The 21,327-nt window shown below is 41.5% G+C and overlaps 1 protein-coding gene across 2 annotated transcripts; it reads right to left on the bottom strand.

The window, feature by feature from the left end:
* Positions 1–745: 745 nt before the first annotated feature.
* On the bottom strand, positions 746–11,071 carry LOC106578835 (CDGSH iron-sulfur domain-containing protein 1). Of its 2 annotated transcripts, XR_006760712.1 has the most exons (4): positions 10,845–11,057; positions 3,330–3,532; positions 2,316–3,053; positions 746–2,150 (listed from the first exon to the last, which is right to left on the bottom strand). XR_006760712.1 is itself a non-coding variant. In XM_014158038.2 (3 exons), the coding sequence occupies exons 1-3, from the start codon at positions 10,873–10,875 to the stop codon at positions 2,964–2,966; spliced, it is 324 nt and encodes a 107-aa protein (XP_014013513.1). In that variant the 5' UTR covers positions 10,876–11,071; the 3' UTR covers positions 746–2,963. The 2 variants fall into 2 exon arrangements, 1 of the variants encoding a protein (XP_014013513.1); XM_014158038.2 differs by having other exon boundaries at positions 746–3,053; positions 10,845–11,071.
* Between the last annotated feature and the right edge of the window lie 10,256 nt (positions 11,072–21,327).

The following is a 21,327-nucleotide window of genomic DNA, read 5'->3' as shown; positions in this document are numbered from 1 at the left end:
TAACATCAGTACATAGCATCTCAATGTATTACAAATAGCTTTATCCTTATTAATACATTCTATACAACCATGTGGATGCAAGTCTCAAGGCTGAGGCTATTATATAAACCGTTTTATGGTAATATGGCTATATTGTCTCTTCTGAGTATCACAAAATTGTACCAAGCGGACCAGTTCGTAGCTGGATTCTTCACCAATCTTCCATACCTTCTCCAGAACACAAATGTCGCTTGGCTCCCCAATTCTGTGAGTTGGAAGAATTTCCTGTGTCTCTCTATGGGCCATGTGGCAAGAGATTCTCCTGGAATGTTACCACTCCTTCCCACAGGGACTGGGTGGGGGAAGGTAGGTTGGGGGATGGTGCAAGGGGGTCAACTGTCCTCCCTGTACTCAAAGAGGCCAACGTCATGACATGTCCTTGGTTTTGAAACTGGTCGTCAAGGCAAGACTCCACTTTCACATCTATTTCCATTGTAATGATTGTAGGCTACCAAGGCGTACCTAATAAGGTGTAGCACATTTGAAAGAATTTGATCTAGTTCTGCATCACCAATGCCTACACATCAGCCAGAGACAAAGTTCTGAATGAGCACACCGCTTGGGGAGAGGAATAGGCTTCATATTCACACTTCATATTCCTTCCATTAAATCCCTTTGATTTTAATTGAAAGGTTCAGTCTAATACATTACTTTGGTGTGAAATGGCTCACAGCATTTGGAAATAACACACCGTCTAGCACTAGAGGAACATCGATATAGTTTTTTATTGATAAATAAGTGATGGATTTGGATGAAATCACATATTGTGAAAATCAGAGGTCACACAGACAGTAGACACTACCTACACATTCTTAGGACCCCCCCCTCGGTGCACATTTTGGTTTTTGCCCTGGCACTACACAGCTTATTCAAATAATCTAAGTTTGATGATAAGTTCATTATTTGATTCCGCTGTGCAATGCTAGGGCAAAAACCTAAATGTGCACCCCTTGGGTGTGAATGAATAAGCTGGTTGGCAGAAGTGCTGCATGAAAAGTTCAGATTCAGCTACTAAACGTGTTCAGTACAGGGCTGTGATCAGTAGGGTAAACCGTAGCAAAACCTTTTTAAAAACAAAACTGAGTATTTATCATGTTCAAGTCAGCTACCTCCTAGTTTCACTACATTCCACAAATGTTTCTTGCCTACTGAACACAACCCAGGAATCCAATTGGTATGTGGTATAGAACAAGTTTAGACTTGTTACATCAGCATTAACAAACTTAGGGCAACAAAGCAATCCTTCCCAATGATTCATCTCCAACTAAGAAACCTGCAGAACCTTTATCTCCCAAATACATTGAAAATCGACACCATTTACACAATTTGATTTCACAAGTTGAATCAAAACAATCAAATCTCACCGTTTCCTTGACAATGCTTCAGTAGGACCAGACGTTTTTTCTAACCACATGACCTGACCATGGAAAACCTCTGGGCCCTAGTTATGGTTATATGGACTACAACTATGTAAAGTACCTAGTTATGGCTTCCAATAAAAGGTCCAGAGATATCCCTGATCAGGTCCTGTGGTCAGGAAAAACTCCTGAGTATCAACCATACAGAATGATAGAGGACTCTTCTATCCCAAAAGCCTGTTTTAGCATGGGCAGTGCCATTGAGGACTTTCACCATTTTGAAGTAGTCGACTTCCTATGGGTTAAGGAAGGATCACATAATTCCATCCAAGTCATGAGGAAGGATCAGCCAATGAATTATACTCGGGAGTAAACATTCCATAACTGCTGGTGGCAGTAAAATCACCAACCCTGGCTTTATACCTGTTCAAACAACACACTGCTGGTGGCAGTAAAATCACCAACCCTGGCTTTATACCTGTTCAAACAACACACTGCTGGTGGCAGTAATATCACCAACCCTGGCTTTATACTTGTTCAAACAACACACTACTGGTGGCAGTAAAATCACCAACCCTGGCTTTATACCTGTTCAAACAACACACTGCTGGTGGCAGTAAAATCACCAACCCTGGCTTTATACCTGTTCAAACAACACACTGCTGGTGGCAGTAAAATCACCAACCCTGGCTTTATACCTGTTCAAACAACACACTGCTGGTGGCAGTAATATCACCAACCCTGGCTTTATACCTGTTCAAACAACACACTGCTGGTGGCAGTAAAATCACCAACCCTGGCTTTATACCTGTTCAAACAACACACTGCTGGTGGCAGTAAAATCACCAACCCTGGCTTTATACCTGTTCAAACAACACACTGCTGGTGGCAGTAATATCACCAACCCTGGCTTTATACCTGTTCAAACAACACACTCCAGATGGGAGTATACACCTTTTCAGTTTGTTTACTAACTCATAGAAGTAGTAGAAGAAGAAAATGAACTACTTCAAAATGGAGATGGCCTCAATGGCGCTGCCCTTGTGTTCACTGGGATGGATACAACGTTGTGATGTCTATACATCTCTATGGTAGAAAAAAAAGAAAAAAAAGGGGAAGGCAGACATTGATCAAACATACAAGCAAGTCTTTGCATTATGAAAGTCACATAACGCACAGAGACCAAAGCTCAATAAAATAAATACAACCAGCCTTGCACTTTATTTTACAGTACTTCCACAGCCCTGTTTCCTCGATAATCACACTGGAATTATCTACCATCATTCTAGGCATTATTACAAGTAATTTCAACAAAATTGTATAACTGTTTGGTCCTGTTGCTTCGATCAATCAATAAATTACAACCAAAAAAGTGATTATTTGGTTATTAACATAGAGTAATGTAATGACTGTTACCATTCAATTTGGGAGTAAATACCAAGTGTACACGTGTCAAGTCAACCTCTGCCATCCTTCCTGTAGTGAAGAGCACTTGTTGGCATCCGTATGTTAGCAGCGGCAGTCATGGAATCAAATGGATGGATGATTGATTGATTGATTGATTGTTCAGGCCTCCTTTCTCTTCATGATGAGGGGACCGACGTTATCCCCCGTCTCCTCGTTATGTTTAGCATGAGCGCCATCGCAGTAGGGAAACTAGGGCCAGAAAAGTTGTTAGAATACACTACATACATCTTAAAATTATTTGCCTTGTTCCTGCTCAAAAAATGCAAGTAATAACATTTCCTTACTAGCCTACAGCCTGTTTTAGTTGGCTGATTCCTCACAACCACATCTTCCCATGCCGTGTCTGTGTATTTCTAGTGGTTAAGACATGACTCATGTATAGGAACCAATTCTTAATACTTCTCTCTGCTTCATTTCCACCAAACGGAAATCAAACAAAGCGTATCAGATCGACAGCGAGCCTACCTTCTTGGACCTCCAACACCTGCAGTACACCGCCTTGTCCCCGAGATCTTCCATGTCAAAAGCATGCACCACTTTGGGGTCATCTTTCTGCAGGTCCAGGTTGACCTTGGGCTTGATCCCTGACCCCTTGGTGAAGTACTGGAAAAGGAGGATGCCCGCAGCTGTAGCTCCTGCAGTCACGCCGATGGCTGCCACCAATTCAGCTGTAAAACAAAAGAACAGAAACTTAAGACAAGCTGCTTTGCGTGATGTATTGTTGTCTCTACCTTCTTGCCCTTTGTGCTGTTGTCTGTGACCAACAATGTTTGTACCATGTTTTGTGCTGCTACCATGTTGTGTTACTACCGTGTTGTTGTCATGTGTTGTTGTCTTAGGTCTCTCTTTATGTAGTGTTGTGGTGTCTCTCTTTATGTAGTGTTGTAGTGTCTCTCTTTATGTAGTGTTGTGTTGTCTCTCTTTATGTAGTGTTGTAGTGTCTCTCTTTATGTAGTGTTGTGGTGTCTCTCTTTATGTAGTGTTGTAGTGTCTCTCTTTATGTAGTGTTGTAGTGTCTCTCTTTATGTAGTGTTGTAGTGTCTCTCTTTATGTAGTGTTGTAGTGTCTCTCTTTATGTAGTGTTGTGGTGTCTCTCTTTATGTAGTGTTGTGGTGTCTCTCTTTATGTAGTGTTGTAGTGTCTCTCTTTATGTAGTGTTGTGTTGTCTCTCTTTATGTAGTGTTGTAGTGTCTCTCTTTATGTAGTGTTGTAGTGTCTCTCTTTATGTAGTGTTGTAGTGTCTCTCTTTATGTAGTGTTGTCTCTATGTAGTGTTGTAGTGTCTCTCTTTATGTGGTGTTGTAGTGTCTCTCTTTATGTAGTGTTGTGTTGTCTCTCTTTATGTAGTGTTGTAGTGTCTCTCTTTATGTAGTGTTGTGGTGTCTCTCTTTATGTAGTGTTGTGTTGTCTCTCTTTATGTAGTGTTGTGTTGTCTCTCTTTATGTAGTGTTGTGTTGTCTCTCTTTATGTAGTGTTGTCTCTCTTTATGTAGTGTTGTAGTGTCTCTCTTTATGTAGTGTTGTGTTGTCTCTCTTTATGTAGTGTTGTAGTGTCTCTCTTTACGTAGTGTTGTAGTGTCTCTCTTTATGTAGTGTTGTAGTGTCTCTCTTTATGTAGTGTTGTAGTGTCTCTCTTTATGTAGTGTTGTGGTGTTTCTCTTTATGTAGTGTTGTAGTGTCTCTCTTTATGTAGTGTTGTAGTGTCTCTCTTTATGTAGTGTTGTAGTGTCTCTCTTTATGTAGTGTTGTAGTGTCTCTCTTTGTGTAGTGTTGTAGTGTCTCTTTATGTAGTGTTGTGGTGTCTCTATGTAGTGTTGTGGTGTCTCTATGTAGTGTTGTGGTGTCTCTTTATGTAGTGTTGTGGTGTCTCTATGTAGTGTTGTGGTGTCTCTATGTAGTGTTGTGGTGTCTCTATGTAGTGTTGTGGTGTCTCTCTTTACGTAGTGTTGTAGTGTCTCTCTTTACGTAGTGTTGTAGTGTCTCTCTTTACGTAGTGTTGTAGTGTCTCTCTTTACGTAGTGTTGTAGTGTCTCTCTTTACGTAGTGTTGTAGTGTCTCTCTTTACGTAGTGTTGTAGTGTCTCTCTTTACGTAGTGTTGTAGTGTCTCTCTTTACGTAGTGTTGTAGTGTCTCTTTACGTAGTGTTGTAGTGTCTCTCTTTACGTAGTGTTGTAGTGTCTCTCTTTACGTAGTGTTGTAGTGTCTCTCTTTACGTAGTGTTGTAGTGTCTCTCTTTACGTAGTGTTGTAGTGTCTCTCTTTACGTAGTGTTGTAGTGTCTCTCTTTACGTAGTGTTGTAGTGTCTCTCTTTACGTAGTGTTGTAGTGTCTCTCTTTACGTAGTGTTGTAGTGTCTCTCTTTACGTAGTGTTGTAGTGTCTCTCTTTACGTAGTGTTGTAGTGTCTCTCTTTACGTAGTGTTGTAGAGTCTCTCTTTACGTAGTGTTGTAGAGTCTCTCTTTACGTAGTGTTGTGGTGTCTCTCTTTACGTAGTGTTGTGGTGTCTCTCTTTACGTAGTGTTGTGGTGTCTCTCTTTACGTAGTGTTGTAGTGTCTCTCTTTACGTAGTGTTGTAGTGTCTCTCTTTACGTAGTGTTGTAGTGTCTCTCTTTACGTAGTGTTGTAGTGTCTCTCTTTACGTAGTGTTGTAGTGTCTCTCTTTACGTAGTGTTGTAGTGTCTCTCTTTACGTAGTGTTGTAGTGTCTCTCTTTATGTAGTGTTGTAGTGTCTCTCTTTATGTAGTGTTGTAGTGTCTCTCTTTATGTAGTGTTGTAGTGTCTCTCTTTATGTAGTGTTGTAGTGTCTCTCTTTATGTAGTGTTGTGGTGTCTCTCTTTATGTAGTGTTGTGGTGTCTCTCTTTATGTAGTGTTGTGGTGTCTCTCTTTATGTAGTGTTGTAGTGTCTCTCTTTATGTAGTGTTGTAGTGTCTCTCTTTATGTAGTGTTGTAGTGTCTCTCTTTATGTAGTGTTGTGGTGTCTCTCTTTATGTAGTGTTGTGGTGTCTCTTTATGTAGTGTTGTGGTGTCTCTCTTTATGTAGTGTTGTGGTGTCTCTCTTTATGTAGTGTTGTAGTGTCTCTCTTTATGTAGTGTTGTAGTGTCTCTCTTTATGTAGTGTTGTAGTGTCTCTCTTTATGTAGTGTTGTAGTGTCTCTCTATGTAGTGTTGTGTTGTCTCTCTTTATGTAGTGTTGTGGTGTCTCTCTTTATGTAGTGTTGTGGTGTCTCTCTTTATGTAGTGTTGTGGTGTCTCTTTATGTAGTGTTGTGGTGTCTCTTTATGTAGTGTTGTAGTGTCTCTCTTTATGTAGTGTTGTAGTGTCTCTCTTTATGTAGTGTTGTAGTGTCTCTCTTTATGTAGTGTTGTAGTGTCTCTCTTTATGTAGTGTTGTAGTGTCTCTCTTTATGTAGTGTTGTAGTGTCTCTCTTTATGTAGTGTTGTAGTGTCTCTCTTTATGTAGTGTTGTGGTGTCTCTCTTTATGTAGTGTTGTGGTGTCTCTCTTTATGTAGTGTTGTGGTGTCTCTCTTTATGTAGTGTTGTAGTGTCTCTCTTTATGTAGTGTTGTAGTGTCTCTCTTTATGTAGTGTTGTAGTGTCTCTCTTTATGTAGTGTTGTAGTGTCTCTCTTTGTGTAGTGTTGTAGTGTCTCTCTTTATGTAGTGTTGTCTCTCTTTATGTAGTGTTGTAGTGTCTCTCTTTATGTAGTGTTGTAGTGTCTCTCTTTACGTAGTGTTGTAGTGTCTCTCTTTATGTAGTGTTGTAGTGTCTCTCTTTATGTAGTGTTGTCTCTCTTTATGTAGTGTTGTAGTGTCTCTCTTTATGTAGTGTTGTAGTGTCTCTCTTTACGTAGTGTTGTAGTGTCTCTCTTTACGTAGTGTTGTAGTGTCTCTCTTTACGTAGTGTTGTAGTGTCTCTCTTTACGTAGTGTTGTAGTGTCTCTCTTTATGTAGTGTTGTAGTGTCTCTCTTTATGTAGTGTTGTCTCTCTTTATGTAGTGTTGTAGTGTCTCTCTTTATGTAGTGTTGTAGTGTCTCTCTTTCGTAGTGTAGTGTCTCTCTTTACGTAGTGTTGTAGTGTCTCTCTTTACGTAGTGTTGTAGTGTCTCTCTTTACGTAGTGTTGTAGTGTCTCTCTTTATGTAGTGTTGTAGTGTCTCTCTTTATGTAGTGTTGTAGTGTCTCTCTTTATGTAGTGTTGTGGTGTTTCTCTTTATGTAGTGTTGTAGTGTCTCTCTTTATGTAGTGTTGTAGTGTCTCTCTTTATGTAGTGTTGTAGTGTCTCTCTTTATGTAGTGTTGTAGTGTCTCTCTTTGTGTAGTGTTGTAGTGTCTCTCTTTATGTAGTGTTGTGTTGTCTCTCTTTATGTAGTGTTGTGGTGTCTCTCTTTATGTAGTGTTGTAGTGTCTCTTTATGTAGTGTTGTGGTGTCTCTATGTAGTGTTGTGGTGTCTCTATGTAGTGTTGTGGTGTCTCTATGTAGTGTTGTGGTGTCTCTCTTTACGTAGTGTTGTAGTGTCTCTCTTTACGTAGTGTTGTAGTGTCTCTCTTTACGTAGTGTTGTAGTGTCTCTCTTTACGTAGTGTTGTAGTGTCTCTCTTTACGTAGTGTTGTAGTGTCTCTCTTTACGTAGTGTTGTAGTGTCTCTTTACGTAGTGTTGTAGTGTCTCTTTACGTAGTGTTGTAGTGTCTCTTTACGTAGTGTTGTAGTGTCTCTCTTTACGTAGTGTTGTAGTGTCTCTCTTTACGTAGTGTTGTAGTGTCTCTCTTTACGTAGTGTTGTAGTGTCTCTCTTTACGTAGTGTTGTAGTGTCTCTCTTTACGTAGTGTTGTAGTGTCTCTCTTTACGTAGTGTTGTAGTGTCTCTCTTTACGTAGTGTTGTAGTGTCTCTCTTTACGTAGTGTTGTAGTGTCTCTCTTTACGTAGTGTTGTAGTGTCTCTCTTTACGTAGTGTTGTAGAGTCTCTCTTTACGTAGTGTTGTAGAGTCTCTCTTTACGTAGTGTTGTGGAGTCTCTCTTTACGTAGTGTTGTGGTGTCTCTCTTTACGTAGTGTTGTGGTGTCTCTCTTTACGTAGTGTTGTGGTGTCTCTCTTTACGTAGTGTTGTGGTGTCTCTCTTTACGTAGTGTTGTAGTGTCTCTCTTTACGTAGTGTTGTAGTGTCTCTCTTTACGTAGTGTTGTAGTGTCTCTCTTTACGTAGTGTTGTAGTGTCTCTCTTTACGTAGTGTTGTAGTGTCTCTCTTTATGTAGTGTTGTAGTGTCTCTCTTTATGTAGTGTTGTAGTGTCTCTCTTTATGTAGTGTTGTAGTGTCTCTCTTTATGTAGTGTTGTAGTGTCTCTCTTTATGTAGTGTTGTAGTGTCTCTCTTTATGTAGTGTTGTAGTGTCTCTCTTGTCGTGATGTGTTTTTTTGTCCTACATTTTTATTTTTGATCCCAGCCCCCGTCCCCCGCAGGAGGCCTTTTGGTTGGCTATCATTGTAAATAATAATTTGTTCTTAACTGACTTGCCTGGTTAAATAAATGTAAACATGTTTTAAATACTTAAGACTCTGATCCAGTATCTAGTTCAGGTAGGGCTCCAACCACACTTTAATAAGAAGAATAAATTCTAATGTATTGCATTGATTCTGTAAAGAATCCATACCTTGCAGTTGTCACATTTTCTTGCTTTAACGTTGATACATTTAATGGAATGGGATGGAATGGTGGCTGCTTGCCAGAAGATACCCACCCTTCCGTTACGCTTGCTTACACTGAGATGCACGGAGGTCGGAACGCAATCATTAGGGCACCGTGGAGCCGGTGCGAGATAGGGGTCGAACAACACCTCAATGCAGGGATGGGACATGCCATTGTACTCCACATTTTATCTTTATCCACACTGATGCATCGAGAAGATTGAAATACTGCTAGTTTTCCTGGAAAACTGCCCTTTTCATCCTCATGCTAGTTACCAGTAGCCACCGCAGCCATTTTAGAATGGCAGGGTCAGCCAATCAGCTCCTTTGTTCAATGCAATGTGCCATTCCATAATGGCTGCTGTGGCTACTGGTATTTTTATTTTATTACCCATTTTTCTCCCCAATTCCGTGACATTCAATTGGTAGTTACAGTCTTGTCCCATTGCTGCAACTCCCGTACGGACTCGGGAGAGGCAAATGTCGAGAGCCGTGCGTCCTCCGAAACACGACCCTGCCTAGCCGCACTGCTTCTTGACACACTGCTCGCTTAACTCGGAAGCCAGGTGCTAGAGCTCAATGGGACAAGGACATCCCGGCCGGTCAAACCCTCCCCTAACTCGGACGACGCTGGGCCAATTGTGCACCGCCTCATGGTTCTCCTGGTCACGGCCAGCTGCGACACAGGCTGGGATCAAACCCGGGTCTGTAGGTAGTGACGCCTCAAGCACTGCGATGCAGTGTCTTAGACCGCTGCGCCACTCGGGAGGCAGGCTCCTGGTACTATTGACAGTAATATTTCATTCTGAAGGAGGTATGGTTTGAAGTGACTGAAATGCATCTGAAACGTATTGGGAAGTTCAGAAGATGATGTGGTAAGATCTTCTGTGTAGAAGTTATTTTCCCCCCAGTCTGATTTATTACCTGGTCTTGTCCACTCAGTTCTAATGGGTTGTGGGCATAGTAGAGCGCGTATGTGTTCCTGAGAGTCTTACATTTCAGATGTGGGGTCATAATATTTTGTAGCATAAACCATTCAAAAGACACATTTGTTGGAAGAAAACAGAAACCGCTCTGTTTATTACAACCTCACATAGAAGCTACAGGATACCGGCATAAGCCCGGTTCTATGAACTGTGCACACATTTTCTCTCGCGACCCCATTTCAAATCAAGTCACGACCCCTAGTTTGGGAAACCCTGCCTTACAGAGAAATACTTTTCTTGGCCTCATATGAACCCTTTTCTATAACGTTATCGAGCGAAATTAAGAAGGAATGTCGACTTAACCTGTAGCAACATAAAATTCTAAATGTTGCAGGAGAAAAGATAATTCGCCACATCATTTTCCATCAATGGATGTTGATTTAATTGTAACCCCTTTTTGCGCATAACTATAAATACATCCGACAGGATGAGTTTGAGTGTCTCAGGACAGAGGATCTCAAAATCTCAGGTCAGATTTTGGGAAACCCTGAGATAGCCTACAATAGTATAGGCAAGATGTTTACTAAACTGAACAATATATCAAATTGACACACTCATTTATTCAACCTGAATAGCGAGGCGATTTTGAGGTAAGAAGTGCTTGTATTGAGCCAAAAATTTATTTGCAATGAATGACTGACTGGTGATTCCAAAATTCCATTCCAAAATATTTATTGTATCAAATGCAGGCTATTATAGCCTAGAATGGCATCGAAATTAATGTGATGGCCAGATGCAAATGTATCGGCCAGATGCAAATGTATCATTGCTCTTATTTAATGGCCGTTTCATTGTGAACTTTTCCCCATAATAACAAGAGGGAGTTCCATAACTTCCACTTCAAATATCCAATGGCGCAGCGCCCGATAATTACCAGAAACCCTTAACTCGCTTGATACGGTTTTCCAGAAACAAAGTCGAAATAAAATAATAATTTAGTTAAAACCACCTCTTCCGAGCGAGTTGATGTAAAGTAAACAGTTTTCCAGAGCGTTTTGTCGCAGTTATTTCTTGACGCGCATCAGGTCTAGCGCGTTAATATTTGTTTTTATGGGGAAAGGGTTATGAACTCTTTAGTGACTGCCTGGCTAGCCAAAACAGGAGGCAACAAGTCAAGGTCGCAGTCTTACGAAATGACAGGCATGCTAGCTATTATGCCATCGTCAAAACTTTTACAGATTACATTAACCAATGTCATAAACTAGCTCAGATTTTTCAGAAATATTGCTAAATAACAACAGTTTTCGTAGCTAAGCACGTAACGTTAGCTAGCTAGCACTAGCTAGCTTCAACTTGTTTGCTAGTTAGCATGGCATATTTACCTTTTGACAGGGAAACGTTGTTGGAACTCATGGCTTGTAACTATACGATTGATCAAAGGCAGTTTTGTGGAGAAGGTGTAGCAAACTATCGGTATGGCTCAAATCATGCGTAGTAAATGGCACATATTTTAGATTAGTTCGAAAATGTGAACACGCAGTTAACTATATTAGCGTTATGGCAGCAACATTAAGAATACCGGCTTTCCGATTTTGCCTTCAAAATTAAAGTCTGTGGTAAAACGCTATGTGTATGAGACGACATCAATCATTTTTGCAGCTTTGCATAGTGCATAATGTCAAAATAATGTCACAAAATTATAACTACATCAGGGGAAGAATCTAAGTTAAAGAAAATTGCTACTTTATACAAAATAGATAATATTATAAGGTGTAGCACATTGAGAAATGGTGCTTAAAATGAATGTAAAAAAAAACAACAATATTCTACAGACCCTATTGATCTAGTGCTAGAGCAAGACTCTTAGAATAAGGTTCTATGGACAGATGATTCAAAAGTATAACTTTTTGGACGACATGGGTCCCGTTATGCCTGGTGAAAACCAAACACTGCATTCCAGAGTAAGAACCTCATAACAACGGTCAATCATGGTGGTGGCAGTGTGATGGTTTGGAGATGCTTTGCTACCTCAGGACCTGGACAACTTGCCTTAATAGAAGGAACCATGAATTCTGCTCTGTATCAAATAATTCTACAGGAGAATGTCAGGCCATCTGTCTGTGAGCTGAAGCTGAAGTGCAGCTGGGTCATGCAGCAAGACGATGATCCAAAACACACAATCAAGTCTAAATTAACATTTTTAAAAAGCAACACATTTGAAGTTTTGGAATGACCTAGTCAAAGTCCAGACCTAATCCCAATTGAGATGTTGTGGCAGGACTTGAAACGAGTAGTTCATGCTTGAAAACCCACAAATGTCGCTGAGTTACAGCAGTTCTGCATTGAAGAGTGGGCCAAAATTCCTCCACAGCGAGCTGAGAGACGGATCAACAACTACAGAAGGCGTTTGGTTGCAGTCATTGCAGCTAAAGGTGGCACAACCAGTTATCGAGTGTAAAGCGGGCAATTACTTTTCGCACAGGGGAATTGGGTGTTGCATAACTTTGTTTATGAAATAAGTATGTAATTGTTGTGTTATTTGTTCACTAAGGTTTCCTTCATCTACTGTTGTATTAGGTTTTAGTTGAAGATCTGATAACATTTAGTGTCAAAAATATGCATTAGAGAACATTAGAAAGGGGCAAATACTTGTTCACAGCACTGTGTGGGTTTTAAATATGTTCATATATTTTTAAATCACATTATTTGATATATATGGATATATATAACTTTTCTGTATGGGAGTCTGAATACCAGAAGGGCCCAGCATTGGCTACTTAAAAAAAAAATTAAAAGCAGTACCTCAGCTCCTATATTAATTAGAGATCCAACAATTTGCAGACCCTCTCTCTGTACTGGCTGTATACTCGTGCTACTGAGTGGCACAGCGGTCTAAGGCACTGCATCTTAGTGCAAGAGGTGTCACTACAGTCCCTGGTTTGAATCCAGGCTGTATTACATCCGGCCGTGACTGGGAGTCCCATAGGGCGACGCACATTTGGCCCAGTATCATCCGGGGTAGGCCTTCATCGTCAATAAGAATTTATTCTTAACTTGCCTAGTTAAATAAAGGTGAAATTGTGTGTTCATGTTCACAGGGCTGAGAATGAGACCCTGGTCTCAATAGTGACCCCCTGTCTAAATTAAAGTTTAACAAAATATTTAAAAAAAAAAAAATATATATATATATATATATATATTTTTTTTTTAATATTTTGTTGAAGTTGGAAGTTTACATACACTTAGGTTGGAGTCATTAAAACACGTTTTTCAACCACTCCACAAATGTATTGTTAACAAACTATAGTTTTGGCAGGTAGGTTAGGACATCTACTATGTGCATGACAAAAGTAATTTTTCCAACAATTGTTTACAGACAGATTATTTCACTTATAATTCACTGTATCACAATTCCAGTGGGTCAGAAGTTTACATACACTAAGTTGACTGTGCCTTTAAAAAGCTTGGAAAATTCCAGAAAATTATGTCATGGCTTTAGAAGCTTCTGATAGGCTAATTGACATAATTTGAGTCAATTGGAGGTGTACCTGTGGATGTATTTCAAGGCCTACCTTCAAACTCTGTGCCTCTTTGCTTGACATCATGGGAAAATCAAAAGAAATCAGCCAAGACCATGTTCATCTGTACAAACAATAATACGCAAGTATAAACACCATGGGACCACGCAGCCATCATACCGCTCAGGAAGGAGACGCGTTCTGTCTCCTAGAGATGCAAATCAATCCCAGAACAACAGCAAAGGACCTTGTGAAGATGCTGGAGGAACCAGGTACAAAAGTATCTATATCCACAGTAAAACGAGTCCTATATCGACATAACCTGAAAGTCCGCTCAGCAAGGAAGAAGCCACTGCTCCAAAACCGGCATAAAAAAGCCAGACTACGGTTTGCAACTGCACATAGGGACAAAGATTGTACTTTTTGGAGAAATTTCCTCTGGTCTGATGAAACAAAAATAGAACTGTTTGGTCATAATGACCATCGTTATGTTTGGAGGAAAAAGGGGGATGCTTGCAAGCCGAAGAACACCATCCCAACCGTGAATTATGGGGGTGGCAGCATCATGTTGTGGGGGTGCTTTGCTGAAGGAGGGACTGGTGCAATTCACAAAAGAGATGGCATCATGAGGTAGGAAAATTATGTGGATATATTGAAGCAACATCTCAAGACATCAGTCAGGAAGTTAAAGCATGGTCGCAAATGAGTCTTCCAAATGGACGTTGAGCCCAAGTATACTTCCAAAGTTGTGGCAAAATGGCTTAAGGACAACAAAGTCAAGGTATTGGAGTGGCCATCACAAGCCCTGACCTCTATCCTATAGAAAATGTGTGGGCAGAACTGAAAAAATGTGTGCGAGCACGGAGGCCTACAAACCTGACTCAGTTACACCAGCTCTGTCAGGAGGAATGGGCCAAAATTCACCCAACTTATTGTGGGAAGCTTGTGGAAGGATACCCGAAACGTTTGACCCAAGTTAAACAATTTAAAGGCAATGCTACCAAATACTAATTGAGTGTATGTAAACTTCTGACCCACTGGGAATGTGATGAAAGAAATAAAAGCTGAAATAAATAATTCTCTCTAATATTATTATGACATTTCACATTCTTAAAATAAAGTGGTGATCCTAACTGACCTAAAACAGGGAAGTTTTACTAGGATTAAATGTCAGGAATTGTGAAAAACTGAGTTTAAATGTATTTGGCTAAATTGTATGTAAACTTCCAACTTCAACTGTGTGTATATATATGTGGAATACATATTGGCTTATACAGCACAAACTATTCTGGGTGCCACAGTTAAAGTGTTATAGGGAATACTCAGTAGGGTCTGTAGAATGGATACAGTATATGAGGCTCTGAATAATATGGAGTGTTGCTGGCTTTGTTCTCCACCCATTCCATTGGCCACAATGCAATACACTGCAGGCCTAGTTATTTTCATATTGGCTTATATAGAAAGAAACTATTTCATGTGCAGAGGTAAAAGTGTGGTTGGGAGTACTCAGTACGGTCTGTAGAAACCACTTTCAAATTACCCAGTGCTATCCATGGTTCTGAAGTCAATGCCTGTACAGTGTATTCGGAAAGTATTCAGACCCCCTTCACTTTTTCCACATTTTGTTACGTTAGCCTTATTATAAAATGGATTGAAAGAATTTTTCGTCCCTCATCAACCTACACACAATACCCCATAATGACAAAGAAAAAACACGTTTTTAGAAATGTTATTACATTTATATAAAAAATATATATATACTGCTCAAAAAAATAAAGGGATCACTTAAACAACACAATGTAACTCCAAGTCAATCACACTTCTGTGAAATCAAACTGTCCACTTAGGAAGCAACACTGATTGACAATAAATGTCACATGCTGTTGTGCAAATGGAATAGACAACAGGTGGAAATTATAGGCAAGAAGCAAGACACCCCCAATAAAGGAGTGGTTCTGCAGGTGAAGACCACAGACCACTTCTCAGTTCCTATGCTTCCTGGCTGATGTTTTGGTCACTTTTGAATGCTGGCGGTGCTTTCACTCTAGTGGTAGCATGAGACAGAGCCTACAACCCACACAAGTGGCTCAGGTAGTGCAGCTCATCCAGGATGGCACATCAATGCGAGCTGTGGCAAGAAGGTTTGCTGTGTCTGTCAGCGTAGTGTCCAGAGCATGGAGGCGCTACCAGGAGACAGGCCAGTACATCAGGAGACGTGCAGGAGGCCGTAGGAGGGCAACAACCCAACAGCAGGACCGCTACCTCTGCCTTTGTGCAAGGAGGAGCAGGAGGAGCACTGCCAGAGCCCTGCAAAATGACCTCCAGCAGGCCACAAATGTGCATGTGTCTGCTCAAACGGTCAGAAACAGACTCCATGAGGGTGGTATGAGGGCCCGACGTCCACAGGTGAGCATTTCCCAGAGAACACCAAGATTGGCAAATTCGCCACTGGCGCCCTGTGCTCTTCACAGATGAAAGCAGGTTCACACTGAGCACGTGACAGACGTGACAGAGTCTGGAGACGCCGTGGAGAACGTTCTGCTGCCTGCAACATCCTCCAGCATGACCGGTTTGGCGGTGGGTCAGCCATGGTGTGGGGTGGCATTTCTTTGGGGGGCCATACAGCCCTCCATGTGCTCACCAGAGGTAGCCTGACTGCCATTAGGTACCGAGATGAGATCCTCAGACCCCTTGTGAGACCATATGCTGGTGCGGTTGGCCCTGGGTTCCTCCTAATGCAAGACAATGCTAGACCTCATGTGGCTGGAGTGTGTCAGCAATTCCTGCAAGAGGAAGGCATTGATGCTATGGACTGACCCGCCCATTCCCCAGACCTGAATCCAATTGAGCACATCTGGGACATCATGTCTCGCTCCATCCACCAACGCCACGTTGCACCACAGACTGTCCAGGAGTTGGCGGATGCTTTAGTCCAGGTCTGGGAGGAGATCCCTCAGGAGACCATCCGCCACCTCATCAGGAGCATGCCCAGGCATTGTAGGGAGGTCATACAGGCACGTGGAGGCCACACACACTACTGAGCCTCATTTTGACTTGTTTTAAGGACATTACATCAAAGTTGGATCAGCCTGTAGTGTGGTTTTCCAATTTAATTTTGAGTGTGACTCCAAATCCAGACCTCCATGGGTTGATAAATTGGATTTCCATTGATTATTTTTGTGATTTTGTTGTCAGCATATTCAACTATGTAAAGAAAAAAGTATTTAATAAGATTATTTCTTTCATTCAGATCTAGGATGTGTTGTTTGTGTTCCCTTTATGTTTTTGAGCAGTGTATATATATATATATATATATATATATATATATATATATATATATATATATATATATATATATATATATTACATTTACATAAGTATTCAGACCCTTTACTCAATACTTTGTTGAAGCACCTTTGGCAGTGATTACAGCCTCGAGTCTTCTTGGATATGGCAATACAACTTTGGCTCACCTGTTTTTGGGGAGTTTCTCCCATTCTTCTCTGCAGATCCTTTCAAGCTCTGTCAGGTTGGATGGGGAGCGTCGCTGCACAGACATTTTCAGGTCTCTCCAGAGATGTTCGATTGGGTTCAAGTCCGGGCTTTGGCTGGGCCAGTCAAGGACATTCAGAGACTTGTCCCGAAGCCACTCTTGCATTGTCTTGGCTGTGTGCTTAGGGTCATTGTCCTGTTGGAAGGTGAACCTTCGCCCCAGTCTGAGGTCCTAAGCACTCTGGAGCAGGTTTTTATCAAGGATCTCTCTGTAATTTGCTCCGTCAACTCCCTCGATCCTGAAACATGCTGCCACCACTATGCTTCACCGTAGGGATGGTGATGAACGGTGCCTGGTTTTCTGCAGACGTAATACTTGGCATTCAGGCCAGAGAGTTCATTTGTGGTTTCATCAGACCAGAGAATCTTGTTTCTCATGGTCTGAGAGTCCTTTAGGTGCCTTTTGGCAAACTCCAACTGGGCTGTCATGTGCCTTTTATTGAGGAGTGGCTTCCGTCTGGCCACTCTACCATAAAGGCCTGATTGGAGGAGTGGTGCAGAGATGGTTGTCCTTCCGGAAGGTTCTCCCATCTCCATAGAGGAACTCTGGAGCTCTGTCAGAGTGACCATAGGGTTCTTGGTCACTTTCCTGACAAAGGCCCTTCTCCCCCAATTGCTCAGTTTGGCCGGGTGGCCAGTTGTAGGAAGAGTCTTGGTGGTTCCAAACTTCTTCCATTTAAGAATGATGGAGGCCCGGGGCCTCCTGAGTGGCGCAGCGGTCTAAGGCACTGCATCGCAGTGTTGCGGTGTCACTACAGCCTGGGGTTCGATCACAGGCTGTGTCACAACCAGCCATGACCGGGAGTCCCATATGGCGGCACACAATTGGCCCAGCGTCGTCCTGGTTAGGGGAGGGTTTGACCGGGGGGCTTTCCTTGGTTCATCGTGCTCTAGCGACTCCATGTGGTGGGCTGGGCGCCAGCAGGCTGACCTCGGTTGTCAGTTGAATTGTGTTACCTCCAACACATTGGAGATGGAGGTCACTGTGTTCTTGGGGACCTTCAATGCTGCAGAAATGTTTTGGTACCCTTCCCCAGATCTGTGCCTCGACACAGTCCTGTCTCAGAGATCTACGGACAATTCCTTCAACCTCATGGCTTGGTTTTTGCTCTGAAATGCAATGTCAACTGTGGGAGCTCATATCGACAGGTGTGTGCCTTTCCAAATCATGTCCAATCAATTGAATTTACCACAGGTGGACTCCAATCAGGTTGTAGAAACATCTCACGGATAGTCAATGGAAACAGGATGCACCTGAGCTCAATTTCGAAATCTCATAGCAAAGGGTCTGAATACTTATGTAAATAAGTTATTTCTGTTTTTTAACAATTTCTAAAAACCTGTTTTCGCTTTGTCATTATGGGGTATTGTGTGTAGATTGACGAGGGAAAACATTTATTTAATACAATGGGTCTGAATACTTTCCGAATGCACAGTATATATATGACAGCACACTGCCATTGGAATCTTCAAAACACAGGATGTAAGAGAATACAATTATTTTATTAGAAGTAAACGGCAGTAGTCTGGAAGATATTTGGAGCACATTTGACAAACGGACCCAGCAACACTGTCACCAAAACAAACATGTTCAGAAACTTGTCTCTGAGACATGCTTCAGTTCTGCTGGTTGTTGTGACGATGGTTCCAATCACTTCATGATCTGACAGCACCCTTTGATAGATGAACATACAGTGGGGGGAAAAAGTATTTGATCCCCTGCTGATTTTGTACGTTTGCCCGCTGACAAAGAAAGGATCAGTCTATAATTTTAATGGTAGGTTTATTTGAACAGTGAGAGACAGAATAACAACAAAAATATCCAGAAAAACGCATGTCAACAATGTTATAAATTGATTTGCATTTTAATGAGGGAAATAAGTATTTGACCCCCTCTCAATCAGAAAGATTTCTGGCTCCCAGGTGTCTTTTATACAGGCAACGAGCTGAGATTAGGAGCACACTCTTAAAGGGAGTGCTCCTAACCGCAGCTTGTTACCTGTAAAAAAGACACCTGTCCACAGAAGCAATCAATCAGTCAGATTCCAAACTCTCCACCATGGCCAAGACCAAAGAGCTCTCCAAGGATGTCAGGGACAAGATTGTAGACGTACACAAGGCTGGAATGGGCTACAAGACCATCACCAAGCAGCTTGGTGAGAAGGTAACAACATTTGGTGCGATTATTCGCAAATGGAAGAAACACAAAATAACTTTCAATCTCCCTCGGCCTGGGGCTCCATGCAAGATCTCACCTCGTGGAGTTGCAATGATCATGAGAACGGTGAGGAATCAGCCCAGAACTACACGGGAGGATCTTGTCAATGATCTCAAGGCAGCTGGGACCATAGTCACCAAGAAAACAATTGGTAACACACTACGCCGTGAAGGACTGAAATCCTGCAGCGCCCGCAAGGTCCCCCTGCTCAAGAATACATATACATGCCCGTCTGAAGTTTGCCAATGAACATCTGAATGACTCAGAGGACAACTGGTGAAAGTGTTGTGGTCAGATGAGACCAAAATGGAGCTCTTTGACATCAACTCAACTCGCCGTGTTTGGAGGAGGAGGAATGCTGCCTATGACCCCAAGAACACCATCTCCACCATCAAACATGGAGGTGGAAACATTATGCTTTGGGGGTGTTTTTCTGCTAAGGGGACAGGACAACTTTACCGCATCAAAGGGACGATGGACGGGGCCATGTACCGTCAAATCTTGGGTGAGAACCTCCTTCCCTCAGCCAGGGCATTGAAAATGGTTCGTGGATGGGTATTCCAGCATGACAATGACCCAAAACACATGGCCAAGGCAACAAAGGAGTGGCTCAAGAAGAAGCACATTAAGGTCCTGGAGTGGCCTAGCCAGTCTCCAGACCTTAATCCCATAGAAAATCTGTGGAGGGAGCTGAAGGTAATCTTTTTATTTTTTTGCCCTAGCACTACACAGCTGATTCAAATAAACAAAGCTTGATGATGAGTTGGCTATTTGAATCAGCTGTGTAGTGCCAGGACAAAACCAAAACGTGCACCCTGGGGGTGCCGTCAGACTGAGTTTGGGAAACCCTAGTGTGCTGATGTGTAATTCCCTCTGATTTACACATTTTTTGAATGTAAAGTTGTGTTGGTATCCTTACTACAATACTTTAACTATCAAAAGTAGTGTAACGACCCTGGGTTCATAAGCACGGATACTGACTCTGCCACATGAGCATGCTTTTGGGGCACAGTCGATAGCGCGCTGGACTTCGGGCTAGAAGGTCGAGGGTTCGAGGCCTGCTCCCTGCCAGTTTCATTACAGTAGGAAGTATCCCTGAACTGTCTAAATCTAAAACTGGTAACTAAATCAAGCCAAGTGATTGAGTTAATATAATCTGTTTTCATTAAATTAGTCTAAACAAAGTATTTAAAATGACAAATTATATTCTAATGTGTCACAATTATATTCTAATGTGTCACAATTATATTCTAATGTGTTGACATTTAAGATTAAATAATTGTATAAGATTAAAAGGTTTGTATGAAATATAATCCTATATTCTTACAATAATTGTCTGATTAATTACCAGCCTTGTTTTTTTTCACTGTTCCGATATTTCATTGGGGGCGGGAGTAGAGAACCTAGATGTAGATGTTTGGTATCTACTGTAACATGTTTAACATGGTAAAAAACAAGATCAACTGATCTGCAGGTTTATTCTTGGGGGTTTTTGGTTGCAAGTCTGTTTTAACACACAGGTGCATGTAATAATCTCCCGTTAGTAGTGTGTGAAGAAATCTAGAGCTAGCCTGCTGCGTGATAAATTCTTCCTGTTGGTTGCAATTAACTCATGGAATGACATCTTCTGTTGTAGCGTTGCATTGACCTGACCAACTGAAGTAGAGAAGAGATTCAGCAACTCTTGGCGGAAAATGGAATGAAATAAAAAATATTCTTTGTTAAAAGCAAAACGTTTTGACTTTTGGCCTTTCTCAACTGGCCAACTCACAGAGCAAGACGAGAACGTCAAATACCGAATTGAGAATAAAATGGGACACTTTCTGCATATCCGTCCTCTAATCTGTTCAGACACCTATCCAACATAGCACAACACATTTCGGGAATCCTCAAGATGTTTCCTATAATCACACCAAATAATGTTATCATATTCACAGGAGGCACGACACACCTATTTGTGTACACCGAGTCACAATTTATATTTTCAGTTTGCATTTGGTAGACTGGGACAGCAGCTTACATAAACTGGGATACCATTATTATAGTCCTAATTGTACCCCAATTCAAGACCAGTTTGTGTGGTTAGGAAACATCTGAGGATTTTAGAAGTGCATCATGTGTTCGGCTAATAGGTTGGATAGATGTCACTCAGAAGACAGAAATGCACTAGTACCAGTACTACAAGAACCAGAGTCCTGCGTAAACTATTCAGAAATAAACCCACCAGGATTAAGCTGTCCCAGTTTGTGATGTCCCACTCTTTCTGAATTCACTTGAACAGAAACGTGAAACTAGATTTCCTCAAAAATCAACATACTTCTCGAAGACTACAAAACAGAAGTGTAGAAATACAGAAGCAATAAACTATATTTTTTTGATACTCTGAGAAATGTGACTATGCTTATAGGTTGCAACCAACACCTATTATCTCCACAAATGTTTTCCCATCTGAACCAAACCCCTCCTCTCCCTGACAGCATCAAGAATCACCAAACCCCCCCTCTCCCTGATAGCATCAAGAACCACCAAACCCCCCCTCTCCCTGACAGCATCAAGAATCACCAATTGACACATCTC

The sequence above is a fragment of the Salmo salar genome, chromosome ssa19 (genome assembly GCF_905237065.1).
Source record: "Salmo salar chromosome ssa19, Ssal_v3.1, whole genome shotgun sequence".
Lineage (NCBI taxonomy): Eukaryota > Metazoa > Chordata > Actinopteri > Salmoniformes > Salmonidae > Salmo > Salmo salar.
This window is presented reverse-complemented; position numbering and strand designations above follow the sequence as displayed.

Bases quoted from the DNA above. Each gene is read 5' to 3' on its own strand.
- LOC106578835 (XM_014158038.2), bottom strand. From the start codon at position 10,875: ATGAGTTCCAACAACGTTTCCCTGTCAAAAG. The intron at 3,533-10,844 runs GTAAATATGCCA...TTTGTTTTACAG, and splicing joins CAACGTTTCCCTGTCAAAAG to CTGAATTGGTGGCAGCCATC. The intron at 3,054-3,329 runs GTAGGCTCGCTG...TTCTGGCCCTAG, and splicing joins GGTGTTGGAGGTCCAAGAAG to TTTCCCTACTGCGATGGCGC.